The sequence below is a fragment of the Nelumbo nucifera genome, chromosome 6 (assembly GCF_055504915.1).
Source record: "Nelumbo nucifera cultivar China Antique chromosome 6, China Antique-T2T, whole genome shotgun sequence".
Classification (NCBI taxonomy): domain Eukaryota; kingdom Viridiplantae; phylum Streptophyta; class Magnoliopsida; order Proteales; family Nelumbonaceae; genus Nelumbo; species Nelumbo nucifera.
In genome coordinates, this window is record NC_142654.1 from 58,778,332 (window position 1) to 58,796,320 (window position 17,989).

Genomic DNA, 17,989 nt, shown 5'->3' on the forward strand with positions numbered 1-17,989 from the left:
TTTTTGGGTCTGGAATTATTACTACAATGAAGTTTGATGGTACAAATTATCTAGAAGGGGCAACAACTAGCCAAAATGGCCATTGGTGCTCGTAAGAAACTGGGGTACATCACTAGGGAGGAGAAGAAACCTAATACAGATCCCTCCTGGTGGGTACAGAAGAATTACATGGTAATGACCTAGCTGTGTACGTCTATGTTACCTCACATTGGTAAAAATTTTTTGTGGGCTAATATTGCAAAGGAGATTTGGGATGAGTGACTGAAACCTATTCCCATAAACAAAATGTAGCTAGAGCATATTAGTTAAGGAATCAGGTGATTAGTACAAAACAGGAAAGACCTCTTGCCACCTATTTCTCCATGCTGAAAACTCTTTGGCAGGAGATTGACCACTTAGAAATTGTGGTTTGGGAGAGTATGAAGGATGCATCAACCTATTAGGGATTGGTAGAAAGAATAGGGTTTTTGAGTTCTTGGCTGGGCTGACCCTAAATTCAACATTGCTAGGCAACATCTCCTTTGTCTCGTACCAGCTCGGATCAAGAACAAGAAGGGTAATGCAAATGTGGCATTTACAAGAGACCCTTCAGGACCCCTCTCCCAAGTTGATCTAGAGTCCATTGCAGCAACAACAGTGAGGATTGAATTGGAAAAGTATGACAGCTTACGAGTAAGAAGGATTCAGCCAATTCTAGTTCTTCAAATGGGTGGAACAGTGCAGGAGCCAACCATACTACTTCATTTGCTCATACAGGTAGTTCATATGCAATTGCAAATCATGTATCCACCTCAGGTAAGGAGGGACCTCCCTGGATTATAGACTCAAGAGCACCTGAGCACATGACAAATATATTTACCCTCTTTAGTTCTTACCAATTGTGTTCTAGTAGAGATAGAGTCTCTACAACAGATGGTTCCCATATTCCCATTGCTAGGAAAGGGACAATTAGAGTGACTAATGACATTACTTTATCCTCTGTCTTACATGTCCCTAAACTCCACACTAATCTTCTTTCAGTAAGCTCTTTGATGAAATATTTGAACTGCTCAGTGACCTTTCTTCCTGATAATTGTGTTTTGCATGATCTTGAACCAAAGAAGACGATTGGGAGTGGTCGTGAGGTGAATGGAGTCTACCTTCTGGATGAGATTCCGAGACATCGGAGCCATCATGTTAGTAGCAGTAATAGTGGATCAAAGTCAATGAGTCAGATTATGCTCGGGCATAATTGTTTTTTTGATGAATGATAATAAATTTATTAATTCAGAAGCAGATTTAGAGTGAGTTCATACAACATCCCAGGGAGAGGCACGAGCTGCAGCCCCTCCTTAATCTTACAAGTAAACTAGGAAAGAAAAGCAAGAATCACAACTGAGCCCAAAACAATTCTTCCCTATTTACCCCTTGCTTAGCTAACACATCTGACAAAGTATTTGCTGATCTCCCCACCCACTGTACAGTGACCAACATATTCCTTGTCAACCAATTAAATTTCTTCATTTCATTCTTGTAACGCCACATAGCCTCTTCAGGATTTTTCAACCAACCCACCACCACTTTGGAATCCCCCTAGATTGTTAGGTGTTGTACCCACACCTGGTTTGTAAATTGCACCCCTTGTACAGCAGCTAAAAGTTATGCCCTGATGGAGTCCCCAATTCCCAAGGGACCTGAGTAGAGCAACAAAATCTCTCCCTTCTCATTTCTCAAAGCACCCCCCATTCCAGATAATCCTGGATTACCCATGCTACTTCCATCAAAGTTTAATTTTAGTGAGCCTTCGGATGGAAACCAGCTTGTAATTGATTTGTCCTTTAGAGATGAACACCTCGCTACTACTGACCAATTTCTCCAAAGGTCATTAAAGGAGAATTGATGAAAGATTTCCAAGGTCTTCAGCCAAGGTATTGCCCTATTTAACACAGTTTTTCAATTCCTGACTACTCCTTTCCTTTTCTTGAAAAATTCTAATATTCCTTTCTTCCCAAAGAGTCCAAATCAAGGCAGGACAAGCACATCTCCACATAATTCTCCCTATTGTTGTAGGCCAATAAAAGGTAGAATGGTTGAAGAGCATGTGAACTTTTGCTGGTAGACTCCAACTACTCCCAAACAACGAAAGTAGCCAAGCCCAAAGGTCTGATAAAATTGAGGAATTTTATCAATTTCATTGAGGTTTATGCTCAGGCATAAATGTTTAGGTCATCTTTCTTTCATTTCATTGAGGTTTTCGTTTCAAAAGTTGTTTGAGTCTGTTCAGTTGTCTAATTTGGAATGTGAAAGCTATCAATTAAGAAAACATTGTAGACATTCTTTTAAAGAAAGTAGTAATAGAAGTTTCTTTGTTTTTGATATTGCTTATACTGATGTATGGGGTCCTTACCACATTTCTTCCATGCGTGGTTACCGTTATTTTCTCTTGTTTGTGGATGATCATACAAGGTACTCTTGGATATATCTGGAGATATCACGTGATGAAGTACCCATTTTGGTGTGCTAGTTCAATCAGATGGTTCTCACACAATTTGGAGTGAGGATTAAAATCTTCAGATCAGATAATGATAGAGAATACTTTGAGGACTTGTCCTCATACTTTTTGGAGCATGGTATGATTCATCAAAGTAGTCATGCATACACACTGCAACAGAATGATGTAGCAAAGAGGAAGAATAGACATTGTGGAGGTGGCAAGGAGCCTTATGGTGTGTGCCTCAGTTCCTATTCATTTTTAGGGGGATGCAATTCTTACAGTCGTGTATCTGATTAACCGTATTCCTTCATGCACTTTGGGTTTAAGGCACCTTTCAACTTGCTTCTTTTCCAAACGAGGAGATATTTCATAGACCTTTGAGAGTTTTTGGGTGTCTCCTTTGTTCACATTTTTGGTCCTCATCACAAGAAATTGGATCCTAAGGCCAAGAAATGTGTTTTCTTTGGGTATGGTCAAAACCAAAAGGGGTATTGTTATTATGATCCAGTGTCGGGGAGCAGGTTTGTTACTATCGATGTTACCTTTTTTGAGTCTACTTTCTTTTTCTTGAGTGGTTGCCCTTAGGGGGAGTGTTTTGGGGAGAACTAACAATTCGTCCCTCTTCCAGTGTCATTTGTTCCTTCATCTGATCCACCTATTCCACCATCAACAACTACAGTCCCACTGCCTGATCCACTACGGCCAGCCTCACAGATCTATCAGCGCCACCAAAAGAGGGTTGACTCTACACATGCTTAGATAGAAGAACCTGCACCACTCTCCATCAGTCCATCTAAGATCCTAGGTTTGGCTATACAATTCCAGGTATTTCCCTTGAGCCTGAGCTTGTTATTTCCCCAGATAATGATGTTTTTGTACCTAACACTATTGTGGCAGTTGATCCCTTTGATCTTGATCTTCCCATTGCATTCCACAAAGGGAAGAGAAAGTGTACAACCCATTGCATTTCACACCATCTCTCCTACAATGCCTTATGACCCTCCTACCGTGCTTTCCTTTCTTCCTTGGATTCTGTGTCTATACCCAGGAATGTTAGTGAGGCTCTCTCCAAACCTGAGTGGAAACTAGCTATACAAGAAGAAATAAAAGCCTTGGTTAAAAATTAGACATGGGAAATAGTTGATCTTCCTACAGACAAAGAGACAGTCGGATGCAAATGCATGTTCACTGTAAAGGTTGATGGCAGCATAGAGAGGTACAAGGCAAGGTTGGTGCAAAAGAGTATACACAGACCTAAGGTATTGATTACCTGGAGACTTTTGCACCAGTTGCTAAGATAAGCTCAGTTCAGAGTCTCTTGTCCCTAGCAACTACCTATTCATGGCCTCTTATCCATCTTGATGTTAAAAATGCTTTCCTTAATGGTGATCTACAAGATGAGGTATATATGGGCATTCTAGTTAGTTTTTATGAGTGTTGGTGAGGGAAAAGTTTGCAGACTGAAGAAAGCACTATATGGCTTGAAACAGTCACTTAGGGCATGGTTTGATAGGTTCAAAGGAGCACATATCCGTTTTGAGTACACACAAACTCAATCCGACCATACTCTCTTAGTAAAAAGGAGAGAGGCACTCTTGTCGGTATTGATTGTATATGTAGATGATATAATTGTTACAAGAAATGATCTGAAGGAGAATGATGCACTCAAGAAATCACTTCAACAAAAGTTTGAGATCAAGGACCTAGGTGAACTGAAATACTTTCTGGGGATTGAGGTTGCAAGATCCAAGTATGGAATCAAGGATCTAGGAGACTAGGAAGCTAGGAACTAAACCAACTAATACTCCTATTGACCCAAATCATAGAATTAATGTTTTGGATGGTGAGTTGGTTAAAGATGTGGGAAGATATCAGAGGATGGTAGGTCGGCTACTATATTTATGTATGACACGTCCAAACATCTCCTATGTTGTTAGTGTTGTGAGTCAGTATATACATGCTCCTCGGGTTCAGCATTGGGAAGCCACTGAGAGGATACTTGCATACCTAAAGAAGCATCATGGCAGAGGGATTCTTTTCTTAGACCATGAAAATTTAAAGTTGGAGTTCTACACATATGCAGATTAGGTAGGTTGCTTAGATGACAGGAGATCCACATCAGGGGTATATACCTTTGTGGGAGGAAACTTGTGGAAGAGTAAAAAACAATCAATTGTGGCTAGATCAAGTGCAGAGGCTGAATATAGCTATATGGCTCATGGTGTTTCAGAACTACTTTGGGTGAGATCTCTACTAGGTGAGATTGGAATAAAATCTGAGGAACCCATGATGTTATATTGTGACAACCAAGCTGCAATCAATATTACCCACAATCCAATTCAACATGACAAGACTAAACACAATGAGATTGATAGGCAATTCATAAGAGAAAGGGTGACAAGTGGAGAAGTCTGCTTGCCTTATGTCTCCTCTAAACTACAATTGGCTGATTGTCTTCACCAAAGGGGTTGCAAAGAATAAGGTTGATACAATGTATGCAAGTTGGGATGTGTGACATTTACTCCCAACTTGTGGGGGAGTGTTGAGGTTTTAGACAAATCGTGTAGTCTATAGTGGTAGATTTTTATTATTTATTGTTTAGAAAGGAAGTAGAGACCACAACACTCTTGTTGGGTCCTTTTTGAGCAGTTATTTTAATTGTTTTATGCTGCTTTGTGTTAACCACCCTATAAGGGCATATTTGTCTTTGTATTCTTTATTATTTCAGACTATAAATAATAGTGAAGAGGGAAGCCAGCATTACTGCTCTCTTTTCTCTCTCAAATCTCTTCTCTTCCTTTTTCTCCTTTCTTATCTTCTTCTTCAAGAAATATTCTTTTCTTTTACTGATTTTTTATTTCAGCACCTTTCTATTTCATTAAATCATGTTAGATGCATTAAAGATGAAGATCAAAGAGTCTTGATAAAAAAGATGGGGAAGTAGAGGAAAGATGGAAAACTGTATTAAACAAGAGCACAAATATGATACTAAAAAGGTATTGTTTTGGAGCAGCTACAGTAACCCAAACCAGTGAAGAAGGAAGAAGAAGATGAGGAAGAAGACAAGAGAAAGAGAGAACAGGAGGGTTTAGTCGAAACTGATTAGTCTCACATTCAGTCGACCCCCTAATGTTTATTAGGTTCTAATTACACTTACAAAGACTAAACTGCCCTCACTTAAGTGTGGGGCAGAGTACTCTAATAAAACAGCCACATAAGCAAAGTACTTAACTGACATGAGATTACTAAACTACCCCTATTCGGCTCACTCTAACACTCCCCCTCAAGCTGGAGAATATATGTCATATAATCCCAGCTTGTTACATAGATAGTTCACTTTCCCTGAGTTTAGAGCTTTTGTAAACAAATCTGCCCATTGATCATTCGAGCCCACATGTTCTGTGTTTATCTCTCCAGAAAGGACCTTCTCCCTCACAAAGTGGCAATCAACCTCTATGTGTTTTGTTCTCTCATGAAATACAGGATTGGATGAGATATGGAGTGCAGCTTGGTTGTCACAATACAGTCTCATAGGTTTATCCATGTGAAACCCAATTTCTTGTAGAAGATTCCTCAACACACTAACACACAGGTAGTATGTGCCATGGCCCTATACTCAGCTTCAGCACTACTTCTGGCCACAACCGTTTGCTTTTTACTCTTCCACGTCACAAGATTTCCTCCAAGAAATGTGCAATAGCCCGTAGTAGATCTTCTATCATTCACTGAGCCTGCCCAATCTGCATCTGTATACCCCACTACTTCAAGTTTTCCTCCTGGTTTATACAATAGTCCACGGCCTGGAGCTCCTTTCAGATACCTCACAATTCTAAGAATTGCATCCCAGTGAGGTATACGAGGGTTCTGCATGAATTGGCTCACCACACTGACTGCAAAGGATATGTCGGGTCTCGTGATAGTCGGATAGTTCAGCATCCCCACTAGTCGTCTATACCTTCCAGGATCTTCAAATACTTCTCCTGTATCACTGCTCAACTTAACATTTGGTTCCATAGGGGTCTCAGCCGGTTTTGCACCTAACAGTCCTGTTTCTTCCAATAGATCAAGAACATATTTTCTTTGGCACAGATTTACACCTTGTTTTGACTTGGCAACCTCTATTCCCAAGAAATACTTCAATGTTCCAAGATCTTTTGTTTGGAAATGATTTTGCAGAAATACCTTTAATTTTCCAATCCCCAATTTATCACTGCCAGTAATGACAATATCATCCACATAGACCACTAATAGAATCTTCCCAGCTTCTGAGTCATAGTTGAACACTGAGTGATCTACCTGGCACTGCTTCATTCCAAAACTCTTCACCACTTCACTGAACTTCAAAAACCAAGCACGCGACGATTGTTTCAACCCATAAATTGCCTTCTTCAATCTGCATACCTTACCATCCTCCCCCTGAGTAACAAATCCAAGCGGTTGCTCCATATATACCTCCTCCACAAGATCACCATGGAGAAAGGCATTCTTTATATCAAGCTGAAACAGAGGCCAATCATACATAACTACCAGGGAAATTAGTACACGAACAGAACCAATCTTAGCCACCGGAGAGAATGTCTCCATGTAATCCACTCCATACAACTATGAGTAACCTTTAGCAACAAGTTTGGCCTTCAGACGCTCCACACTACCATCTGGCAAGTATTTCACAGTATACACCCATTTACAGCCCACAGCATGCTTACTAGGTGGGAGAGTAGTAAGTTCCCACGTTTTAGTATGTTGAAGAGCAGAAAGTTCCTCCTTCATTGCCCGCCGCCAATCAGGTGAACTGAGAGCTTCTTGAACATTGTTAGGTATGGAAATAGAGGATAAAAGGGAAACAAACTAGCGATGTGAGGTAGAAAGACGAGATAATGAAACAAAATTGGAAATGGGATGGAGGGTAGAAATACGTTTACCTTTCCATAAGGCAATGGGTAGATCAAGGTCTGAAGGTTCAACAATAGAAGCCATGAGAGGATCCGCAGATGAGGTAGAAGCTGGAGAAGGGGCCGGTGTCGTTCGACGTGTATACACTTGCCGGATTGGTGGACATTCGGTGGTGATCTGCACGGGATGAAGTGATGAGTCTACTCCAACAACAACATCTGAAACTGGATCACTGACAAGAAGAGGAAGAGGAAGGACGGGTGGAGACGAAGGCGCTTCAGGACTTGAGAAGAAGGGGACTGACTCAAAAAAGGTGACATCAGGGCAGACATAGCACTTCCGGGTAATGGGATTACAACACTTATACCCTTTTTGAGTCCGTGAGTAGCCAAGAAAGACACATTTAATTGAGCGTGCATCTAGCTTGTCTATTCCAGGGCTCAGATTGTGGACAAAGCGCACACAACCAAAGACACGAGGAATTAATGGGAATGGAGATAAAGTGGGAAACAAGATAGAGAAGGGGGACCGACCATGAAGGATAAAGGAGGGCATCCGATTAATGAAAAAGCATGCAGTGAGTATAGCATCACTCCAAAACCGTTTAGGAACATTCATGTGGTGAAGAATAGACCGAGCAGTTTCAAGAAGCTGACGGTTCTTCCGTTCAGCTACCCCATTTTGTTGAGGGGTGAATGCACATGATGTCTAATGAATAATGCCATGTTGTTCTAAATACTGTTGAAATGAAGTAAGAAAGTATTCACGACCATTATCTGAACGGAGAATTTTGATTGGAACACCAAATTGTGTGCGTATTTCAGCATGGAATTTTTGAAAAATGGAAAACAATTCACTTCTTTCTTTCATTAAGTAAATCCATGTCATTCTTGAACAATCATCAATAAAGGAGACAAAATACTTGTACCCATTATAAGACTATTTTGATTGGACCCCAAACATCTGAATGAACCAAAGAAAAATGACTCAACATACAACTCTCAACTCTTGGACTGAAGGACACACGACGATGTTTCCCAAACTGACATGACTCACATTGCAAAATTGACAAATGACTCAATGACGGGACCAAAATCTTGAGAGCCTTGAGAGATGGATGTCCCAATCAACAATGTCATTGTAGAGGAGTAGGTGAAGTCTGAAGAGCAATTGAAGATCCACCACCGTCAAGATAATACAATCCACCAGCTTCATGCCCCCCACCAATCTTCTTCCCCGTCTTAAGATCCTGAAAAACACAAGTGGAAAGAAAGAAGGTAATAGAACAGTTAAGAGCTTTGGTTATTTTACTAACAGTCATAAGATTGAATGGAAACTTAGGGACATATAAAACAGATGATAAGGGCACAGAAGCCAATGTCAACATTACCAACACCACATATGGGGGATGAGGACCCATTGGCAAGTGTAACAGTTTGTGATGTGGAGGTTTCAGAAAGAGAAGAGAACACACCTGGATTCCCGGTCATATGATCTGAGGCTCCAGAGTCAATAATCCAGGGAGAGGTTTTAGATGACATGCAAGCAATACCTGATTGGGCAAGTGTGGCAGTGGTATGCTGTGAAGTAGTTTGAAGGAACCGTTCATACTCATCACGCGGTACGCTCACCATCTCCCTCCCAGAGGTAGATGTAGATGTGGGAGGAGTTCGGTCTGCCGGTTTACTGTCAATGATATCAACTTCACCTGCTACAGCATGATTAGCCCATTTAGAGGGAGGGCCATGTAGATCATAACAGAAATTCACTGTGTGTCCCTCTCTGCCACAATGAGTACATTTCCTTGTAGATTTATTCTTCTCTCTGCCACGGCCTCCCCCTGAGTCACGACTACCCCGACTAATCATGGAACTACCACGGCCTCCTCGGGGAGCATGACCTCCCCCTCTTGTACTATGTCCAACCCCTCTAGCTGTCACAAGTGTTGATCTATCAGACTGTGTGGAGTTCTCTATTTGTCCCAAAGAAATTCTACGAAGCCTTGAGAATACTTCCTCAAGTGTAAGAAGAGTAGCGCCCCCAATATTTGGGCTCTAACTGGTTCATATTCCGACTTCAACCCCACTAAAAATCTTGTAACATCTAGTTGCTCCCTTTGCTGTTGCTAAACTTTAATATCGGGAGTAAGGGGGTGATAGACATTGAGTTCATTCCTTATATTCTTCATGCAGGCATAGTACTCTTCTAGTGTTTTGGTTCCTTGTTGTAAATCAAAATACTCCTGATAAAGCTGATACACTCTTGTTGTGTTATCTTGTCCAGAATATAGCTTCTTAGCATGCTCCCATATATCCTTAGCCGTATCAAGGAACATGAAGTTGGCACTAATTTTGGGTTCCATACTATTCCACAGCCAAGTCATGATTTGAGCATCTTCTTGTTCCCAATCATCAAACCCTGGAGAGTCCTCTGGTGGCTTCTCATCTCTTACATGCTTTACTTTCTTCTTTGCCTTGAGAAACACTTCCACTGATTTAGCCCATGGAACATACTTCTCCCTATTCAGCTTAATTGAGGTCATTTGTACCCCTAGGTAGTCGGAGGAAATTACCACATTAGGTTTCTGATCATTGTAACCATCTCCTATTGCTGCCATTGTACTCTTTCACAGTTGCCTCTAACCTTACTTCTCAGCTACAAGCTGATTGATGTTGTTCACAGTTTGATACTTCAGCACCTATTGCAGCCCCTAAACACAACAGTGGGAGCACACACTTGTTCTTCTTCACACTACTACTGACTTCACACACCTACGACCCACATAAGTATCACAAGCACCACAACACAACAGTAGACCCTCTTACAACCACTCAATAAAAAAAAAAATTGTGCATCACAAGCACCACAACACAGTCAAACTGCTACACCCAGTTCATACTTGTTTAACACACTTAAGAGGGCATTACACAACCACAAGGAGCTTGGCAAGGTCATTGCATTCCACCTTACACCACTCGGCCACCTACAGCAGCCCTAGCACCACTCAACAACTCACAGCAGCCCTACACCATTCGGCTACTGCACACACAGCCCTTCCTAGGGCAACAATGAACCTAGTTCTCTAGGTTCTAATCAGTACTAACTGATTCTTGAAGGGTTCCTACCCAGAAATACCAGCAACACAAAATGACTAAATAACCAACCTTCCTTTGAGAGTATCAGCCAACCATTCACTGCTGAAATCACCTTCCTTGATGAAGAAAACTGTGCGCAGCAGAGAGCAACGAGCTGTGATGTCTGAGACCTAGAGCGAACCAGCTCTCTCCATTAACTAACCAGAAACGAAGAAGAAGGTGTCACAAACACAGCTGAGATGCTTTACAAGCAGAAGGGTTTAGTGAAGAAGGAAGAAGACAAGAGAAAGAGAGAACAGGAGGGTTTAGTCGAAACTGATTAGTCTCACATTCAGTCGACCCCCTAATGTTTATTAGGTTCTAATTACACTTACAAAGACTAAACTGCCCTCACTTAAGTGTGGGGGAGAGTACTCTAATAAAACAGCCACATAAGCAAAGTACTTAACTGACATGAGATTACTAAACTACTCCTATTCGGCTCACTCTAACAGGTATCATACCTAAAAACCTGATAGCCATCAATACCATCCAATTGGTATTCATACAAATTCATGTGGGTCCTATTGGTTAAGGTTTTTCAGGTATCATGCCTTCCTATTATCATAGAAATTATCTTTGGAAAATATTAAATACAGAACATATAGAGGTTGCTAATAAAAGTAAGATTAGTGACTCTAGCAGTACTAAAAATAACATGTACCTTGACAAAATAGGAATTTCCTTCTTATCTTGTTAATTAATGTAGAAAAATCATTATCATATAAAAAAAAGCAAAATAAGAGATCAGTAAGCATATTCATCTTGTTTTGTTGGAAATTCACATGAAATGTACAAATAAAAAAACTACAAATTTGACAAAAAGCATTTTGTAAAATCCAAACAGTCATAACTCACTTGTACTTTAGAAGAACACTCTGTTGAAGGATCTGAATATTTGTTTTGGGCTTTCTCAAGGCATAAAGTTTCTGAACAATGAACTCAAATACCTACACAAAGAGTACTCAACAAATATCAGCATACATTATCAAGCAATAGGTTTTATAAATAATATAAACTGTAATTACCAAAACATGTACTAGAGACAAAAAATGAAATAAACAGAACATTCCTCTAATTCACTATGGGGGGAGGGGATGGATGGGGAGAGAATAGGGCACAGGATCATTCAAAGAAAACCACTAAACAGAAACAATAGCTAACAAGGATTAATCGAGTACAATATACTCCTGACAAGCCCATCTCTAGCTACACTCTATCTGCTGAAGGATCACTCCACTCTATCCGCTGAATGTTCTCAGCTATAGGGTTAGCCATCCAAGGAAGTCACATAAAACTAAAAAGATTACTAAACTATTTACTTTGACCCCCCCCCCCAACCATCCTGGTTCATTAAGGCTAGTCCAACAAGTCAAGTCACATAAGAAAGTTGATCAAGAAGGTAAGCATCAGAAACAAGTTGTTGCTTATAATCTCAGATGTCAAAAATGTGTCATGACTCGTCAATTTACATAAAATGCTACAGAAGCTTAGAGTTTGACCTGTTTGGTCTGTCTGATCTTCCCAAACCAGGTCAAAAGGCAATATTTAATACTAGGTAGAAAATGCTTCCAATTAAATAAAAAGTGATGATAAACCAGGAAGTCATTTATTTTCTATTAAATCTCCAGGAGTTCAATAACATTTATAAGTAAATTTTCTTTCATCAAACAAAAGTAAATAAATAGTCTTTGATACATTCAATACCAACCATGCCTCAAAATTAATCAAACTATTTGGTCATAAATGAGAGACAAGTCATGCTATGGTACCCATGTTGGTGGGAAGAGAGAATCCTTTCTTCGTGGTGCATATGGGCATCTAAAATTAACGAAGAATTGACTCAATGTTTTTCTTCGCAAACAGTAACTACAAATTTATATTTTATATTAAATGCAATGCATAAAAGTGGTATAAACACCAGATAGTTTATCAAAAGAAAAAAAAAACTCCAAATCACCCTGGACTTGGGGAAAAGCCACAAATGAATGAAGGATATCATAGATTTTAACATAAAGAACATAGTAGGTGTTTATCATCATTAACACAACAAAAGAGAATCTATTGATACTATAATGCTATTCTGTGAAATGATAAAAGAAGCATTAATACAACTTTTTTTCTAACAAGTAACTAGAATTAAATCATATAAAAAATATAAAATATTTAATATTTTTATTATTATAAAAAAAAAATTATTTATGCATTTACTTATATTCTTATAAGTAATTAATTTAACCATTTGTTTTCATTTTTATGAATATTTTATCTCAAATATTAACTTTAAATTGCTATTTTCTTATTATTTGTTCCTTTTTTTATTGGCTTTTATAATGAGGGTCTACAATTATACTATAGACCTTCATGCACTACAATATATGTATTAAAGATTCTTTTTAAAGCCTTTTTGCAATGGTCCATAGACGATCACAATATCACATATTGTACAAGGCCCTATATAACTTAACCTTAAAGGCTTAAGAATTCACCATTCATTGAACCCTTAATCTTAATCTATCAAAGAGAAGAAGACTCGAGCAAAGGACGCAGCTAAGACTGTTGCGACCATTGAACGACTGAAACTTCAAGAAACAAAAAAGACAAAGATTTCTCCTTGTCAAATCCTCATCTCCTCTTTCACTCTTCATTTTTTCTCTTTTTCTTTCATGCTCATTCACTGTGAGAAAGAAAGAGGGCTACTTTACAAACCTGAATGAATACGAGGCCGATTTCTTCAGACTTTCAGAGGTCCAGCATCATGCAGCTCTTGTTTCCTGCTCAGATGTATTCAGAGCATGACTTGAGGATAGAGGCCACTTGATACATGCTTGTAGTTTTTTAGAGTTTCACCTCTCACCTTTAAAGCTTAGATAAACTGAAAACCGTCTTCCTTTTTCTCCTTTTAATTTCTTTCTTCTTCTCTTTTTGTTGACATCAGTGTTTTAAAAGGCGTGGGGGGCATATGCCTGGAGGCGCACCTCCAGGCAAGGTGCTCCCAAAACACCCTGAGGCGTATGCCAGAGGCGCTGACACCTCTTACACTTTTTCATGAGGTGTGCTAGAGGCGTACACCTCATGCGCTTCCTTTTGTTGACATCAGTGTTTTAAAAGGCATGGGAGGCATATGCCTGGAGGCGCACCTCCAAGCAAGGTGCTCCCAAAACACCCCGAGGCGTATGCCAGAGGCGCTGACACCTCTTACGCTTTTTTCATGAAGCGTGCTAGAGGCATACGCCTCATGCGCCTCCTTGTATTTGGGAGGCTTACGCCTCTTGTGTTCTGAACTACGCCTCACGCCACTAGGTAGTAGAACGCCTCGCGTCATGCCTCCACGTTTTAAAACATTGGTTGACATGAAGAATATTCTAGCTGTTGACATATGGTCAAAATATTGTATCTTATTTTTTTGTTTTTTGGAGTGACATGGCCAATATTTAATGAAATAGGGGAAATATCAACCAACATTTGGTATTTTTTATTCAAGTTAATGTTATGTCAGTGGGTCTCGACATCAACATATGTTGGGTGACATTTCCAAAATGTCACAGCATATTAAACCATATACCCAACTAAGAATCTTCAATTCTATTTCTGACAAAAGCATATCCGAAGCATCTAATTGTGAACCATCTGATTATTCTTCCCACCATCTCAAGCCTGCATTTTATGGCTTTGTCTGGGTTACAACAAGTCTGCAAAACAGATTTATGCATTCCTTGATCTCTCTATGCACAAGTGGTCATCAAAAGGGCACCACACCACTTGTCAACTTCGCAATTCAAAACATTAATTAATTGTTACCAATCTAGTGCTCATCTAGTAAAGCCCAAGATAGAGCTAATTATTTTCCTTTCCCCAAACTAGTCATCTCCCAAAACCTCATCCTCAAGTCTTCCATACCCATACACAAATTCAGTGTACCTCATGAACACTTGTTGAAATTTCATAATGCACATCCAAGCACATAACCTTGAGAAGAGGAGACTTCCCTTTAATCCCATTCAAGCATTGCTTCCCCATATTAAATCATCACCACCCTACACCAAAGACCTAAATCTCCAACAATGTTTTAAAATGTGGAGGTGTGACGTGAGGCATTGCACTACCTGGAGGGGTGAGGTGTTCAAAAATAAATGGCATAAGCCTCCCGAACACATAAATGGCTACGCCTCCTTAAGAGGAGGGGGATGAGGAGGAAGAAGGGATGGAGTACATAGCCCCTAGCCAAACTTTCTTTCCCCTTTTGTTTCCTTCCTTTCCCTTTCCACTTCTATCTTTCTTTTCTCTTTTTCCTTCTCTTTCTTTCTTTCATTTTCTTTCCCTTCTCTTTCTTTTCATTTCCTTTATTTTCTTTTTGTCTTCTTGTCTGAGGCGTCCATGAGGTGCACAAGGTGTACGTCTCTACCATGCCTCATGCCAAAGGCATATGAGGCATATCCTTCAGAGGCATGAATGACTCTAACATATGCCTCAATGCATTTTGGGAGTGCCTCACCTAGAGGCGCACCTCCAAGCATATACCTCCTATACTGTGCTCAATTCAAATCGCCATTCCTCCCAAACCCCAAACCGCCTCTTCTATTAAGCCTATAAATGCATTTCCTTTTTACAAAATGGAATCTCTTCCCAACACCTCCTCCACCCAACAAAAAGTCTTATAGGATTTCTTCAATGTACTTCACTATCACTATCGAGACCTTCAAGAGAGAGAAAATAAATTATCGTACTTGCCAAAGCAGTCTTGATATGAATTGTCTACCTTCCCAATGCAAAGATATCTAAATTTTGATTGCCAAATCTTTTTTCAATCATCTCTACCACCAGGTCCCACACAAATATAGAAGAAGCCTTGGTAATTGGTAACCTAAATCCTCTAACAAATCTGGCTCAACCTCAGCCACCCCCATTATCAAACTCTTATTAAGGTTTTCAACACATAGAGAACTTAAAAATTTTTCAGAATAGCTCTTTGATTCAGCATCTCAGCTGTCTTTTCCTCTAGAAGCGACTTCTTTCACACTCTATCCTTCTTATTCTCCTCTAAGGCAGATTTCCTCAACATATCCCAAATGCAAGAACGAACACTGAGCTAGTTGTTCTTGACAGTATGGCCGGTCAGAAATAAGAGGAAGAGAAGAGAAGAGAAGAGGAGAAGCAGAGAAGAAAAGAGAGGAGAGAAGAGAGAAGGGTTTTGCAATGTAATAGTGCTGGCGGCGCCAGCCTTTATTTTGATATATATAGGGCGGCAGAAATAACAAGGGAAAAGACCCTTGTGCCCCTGAGTACAATAACAGACATAACAGAAATAAAAAACACTTTAATTAGCCAAACAGACCCTAACATCAGCAACTAAATTATTTTAACACTCCCCCTCAAGTTGGAGCATAGATGTCAATCATGCCCAACTTGTCACACAAATCTTTGTACTGCACATGATGAAGACCTTTGGAGAAGATATCTACAAGTTCTTCTGAGCTGATATATGGTGTACACACTTCACCACTTTCAAGTTTCTATCTAATGAAATGCTTGTCCACTTCAATGTGTTTCGTCCTATCATGCAGAACTAGATTAGCAGCAATATTGATGGCAGCTTTATTGTCACAGTAGAGTGACATAGGATTGCTCACTGCGAAACCCAGTTCACCTAACAAATTTCTTATCCACATGATTTCCACAACCCCATGAGCCATCGCTCTATACTCTGCTTCAGCACTGGATCTAGCTACCACACTTTGTTTTTTGCTTCTCCATGTGACAAGGTTTCCTCCTACAAAGGCACAATACCCACTGGTAGACTTTCGGTCATTGACTGCTCCTGCCCAATCTGCATCAGTATATACTTCCACTTTTAACTGACTATGTTTCTGGAACAACAAACCAGCTCCAGGAAACTTCTTGAGATATCTCAAGATCCTCTCTGCAGCCTCAAAGTGAGTTGTCCTAGGGCTGTGCATGAATTGACTAAGGACACCCACTGCATAGGTAATATCAGGCCTGGTCATAGGCAAATACAAAAGTCTCCCCACGAGTCTCTAGAACATCTTTACATCTTTCAAAAACTCTCCCTGACTGTCTCCCAGATGGTGATTAGGTTCAATAGGTGAATCAAATGGTTTTACCCCCAACTTGCCTGTATCTTCTAGTAGATCTAGTACATATTTCCGTTGGGAAATAAAGATGCCCTTGTGAGAGCGGGCAACTTCAATTCCAAGGAAGTAACGTAAGGGGCCTAGATCCTTCACCTCAAATTTAGTGGCTAAGAATTTTTTCAGTCTCCGGATTTCAACCTCCCAATCTCCTGTGATCACTATGTCATCTACATACACAATAAGAGTTGCAATTTTACCTTCACCTCTTTTCACAAATAGAGTATGATCTGACTGGCATTGTTTGAACCCCATCTGTTGAACTGCTAAATGAAACTTACTGAACCAAGCCCGAGGTGATTGTTTCAACCCATATAGAGATTTTTTTAACCTACACACCTTTTGTTCACTGCCTTTGGCACAGAACCCTGGGGGTTGGGTCATGTACACTTCCTCTTCCAAGTCACCATTCAAGAAAGCATTTTTTATGTCCAATTGGTGAAGGTCCCAGTCAAGATTTGCTGCCAAGGAAAGAAGAATCCTGATAGAGTTCATCTTGGCTACTGGAGCAAAAGTCTCTGCATAATCCACTCCATATACCCGTGTAAAGCCTCTTGCTACCAGTCTAGCCTTATACCTTTCAACAGTTCCATCAGCCTTGTGTTTCACTGTGAACACCCACTTGCACCCCACTGGTTCCTTCCCTTCAGGAAGGTCTACCAACTCCCAAGTGCCATTTTTGTGTAAAGCATCAATTTCTTCCTGCATTGCATCTGTCCATTCAAGTTTAGACAAAGCTTCTGCCACAGTCTTAGGAACGGGAACATAATCCACAGAAGTGAGAAAGGCACGATATGAAGGCGAAACATGCTCATAGGACACAAAATTAGAGATAGGATGATTAGTGGTACAAGACCTAACACCCTTCCTCTTAGCAATAGGAATATTAAGATCATTGATGACAGGTGATTCAACATTTAGAGGAACAGACATATCAATGGGAGCAAGTGTATCTGGCTGATGAGACGGATCTGCCTTGGGTGAATCCGATGATGTTGGTTGCATAGTGTCAGGCTCCACGGTTCTTGAACTCTACTGGCTCTTATGGCGACGATGAAAAACCCGGAATGGAGGAGGATCGGGTAAAGGAGGTAGTTGAATTTGAGTCGTCGCCTGTTTCTCCTCAACCCTACTCTCCCCCTGAGGAGAAACCGAGAAAAAAGGTTGATTCTCAAAGAATGAGACATTGATGAAAACATAGTACTTGCGAGCAATGGGATCATAGCAGCGATACCCCTTTTGAGATAAAGGGTAACCAAGAAAAACACAAGGAATAGCCCAAGGATCAAGCTTACCACGAGTAGGGGACAGGTTGTGAACAAAACAACGACACCCAAAAA

The 17,989-nt window shown here is 40.2% G+C and overlaps 1 protein-coding gene across 7 annotated transcripts in view; it reads right to left on the bottom strand.

The window, feature by feature from the left end:
- Nucleotides 1-17,989, bottom strand: part of LOC104601937 (vacuolar protein sorting-associated protein 52 A-like) — a 94,494-nt gene that overhangs the window by 25,699 nt on the left and 50,806 nt on the right. For all 7 annotated transcript variants that reach the window (XM_088890782.1, XM_088890784.1, XM_010265451.3 and 4 more), the window contains one exon: nucleotides 11,359-11,450. In XM_088890782.1, the coding sequence (XP_088746908.1) occupies nucleotides 11,359-11,450 (92 nt within the window). The remainder of the gene's footprint in view (nucleotides 1-11,358; nucleotides 11,451-17,989) is intronic.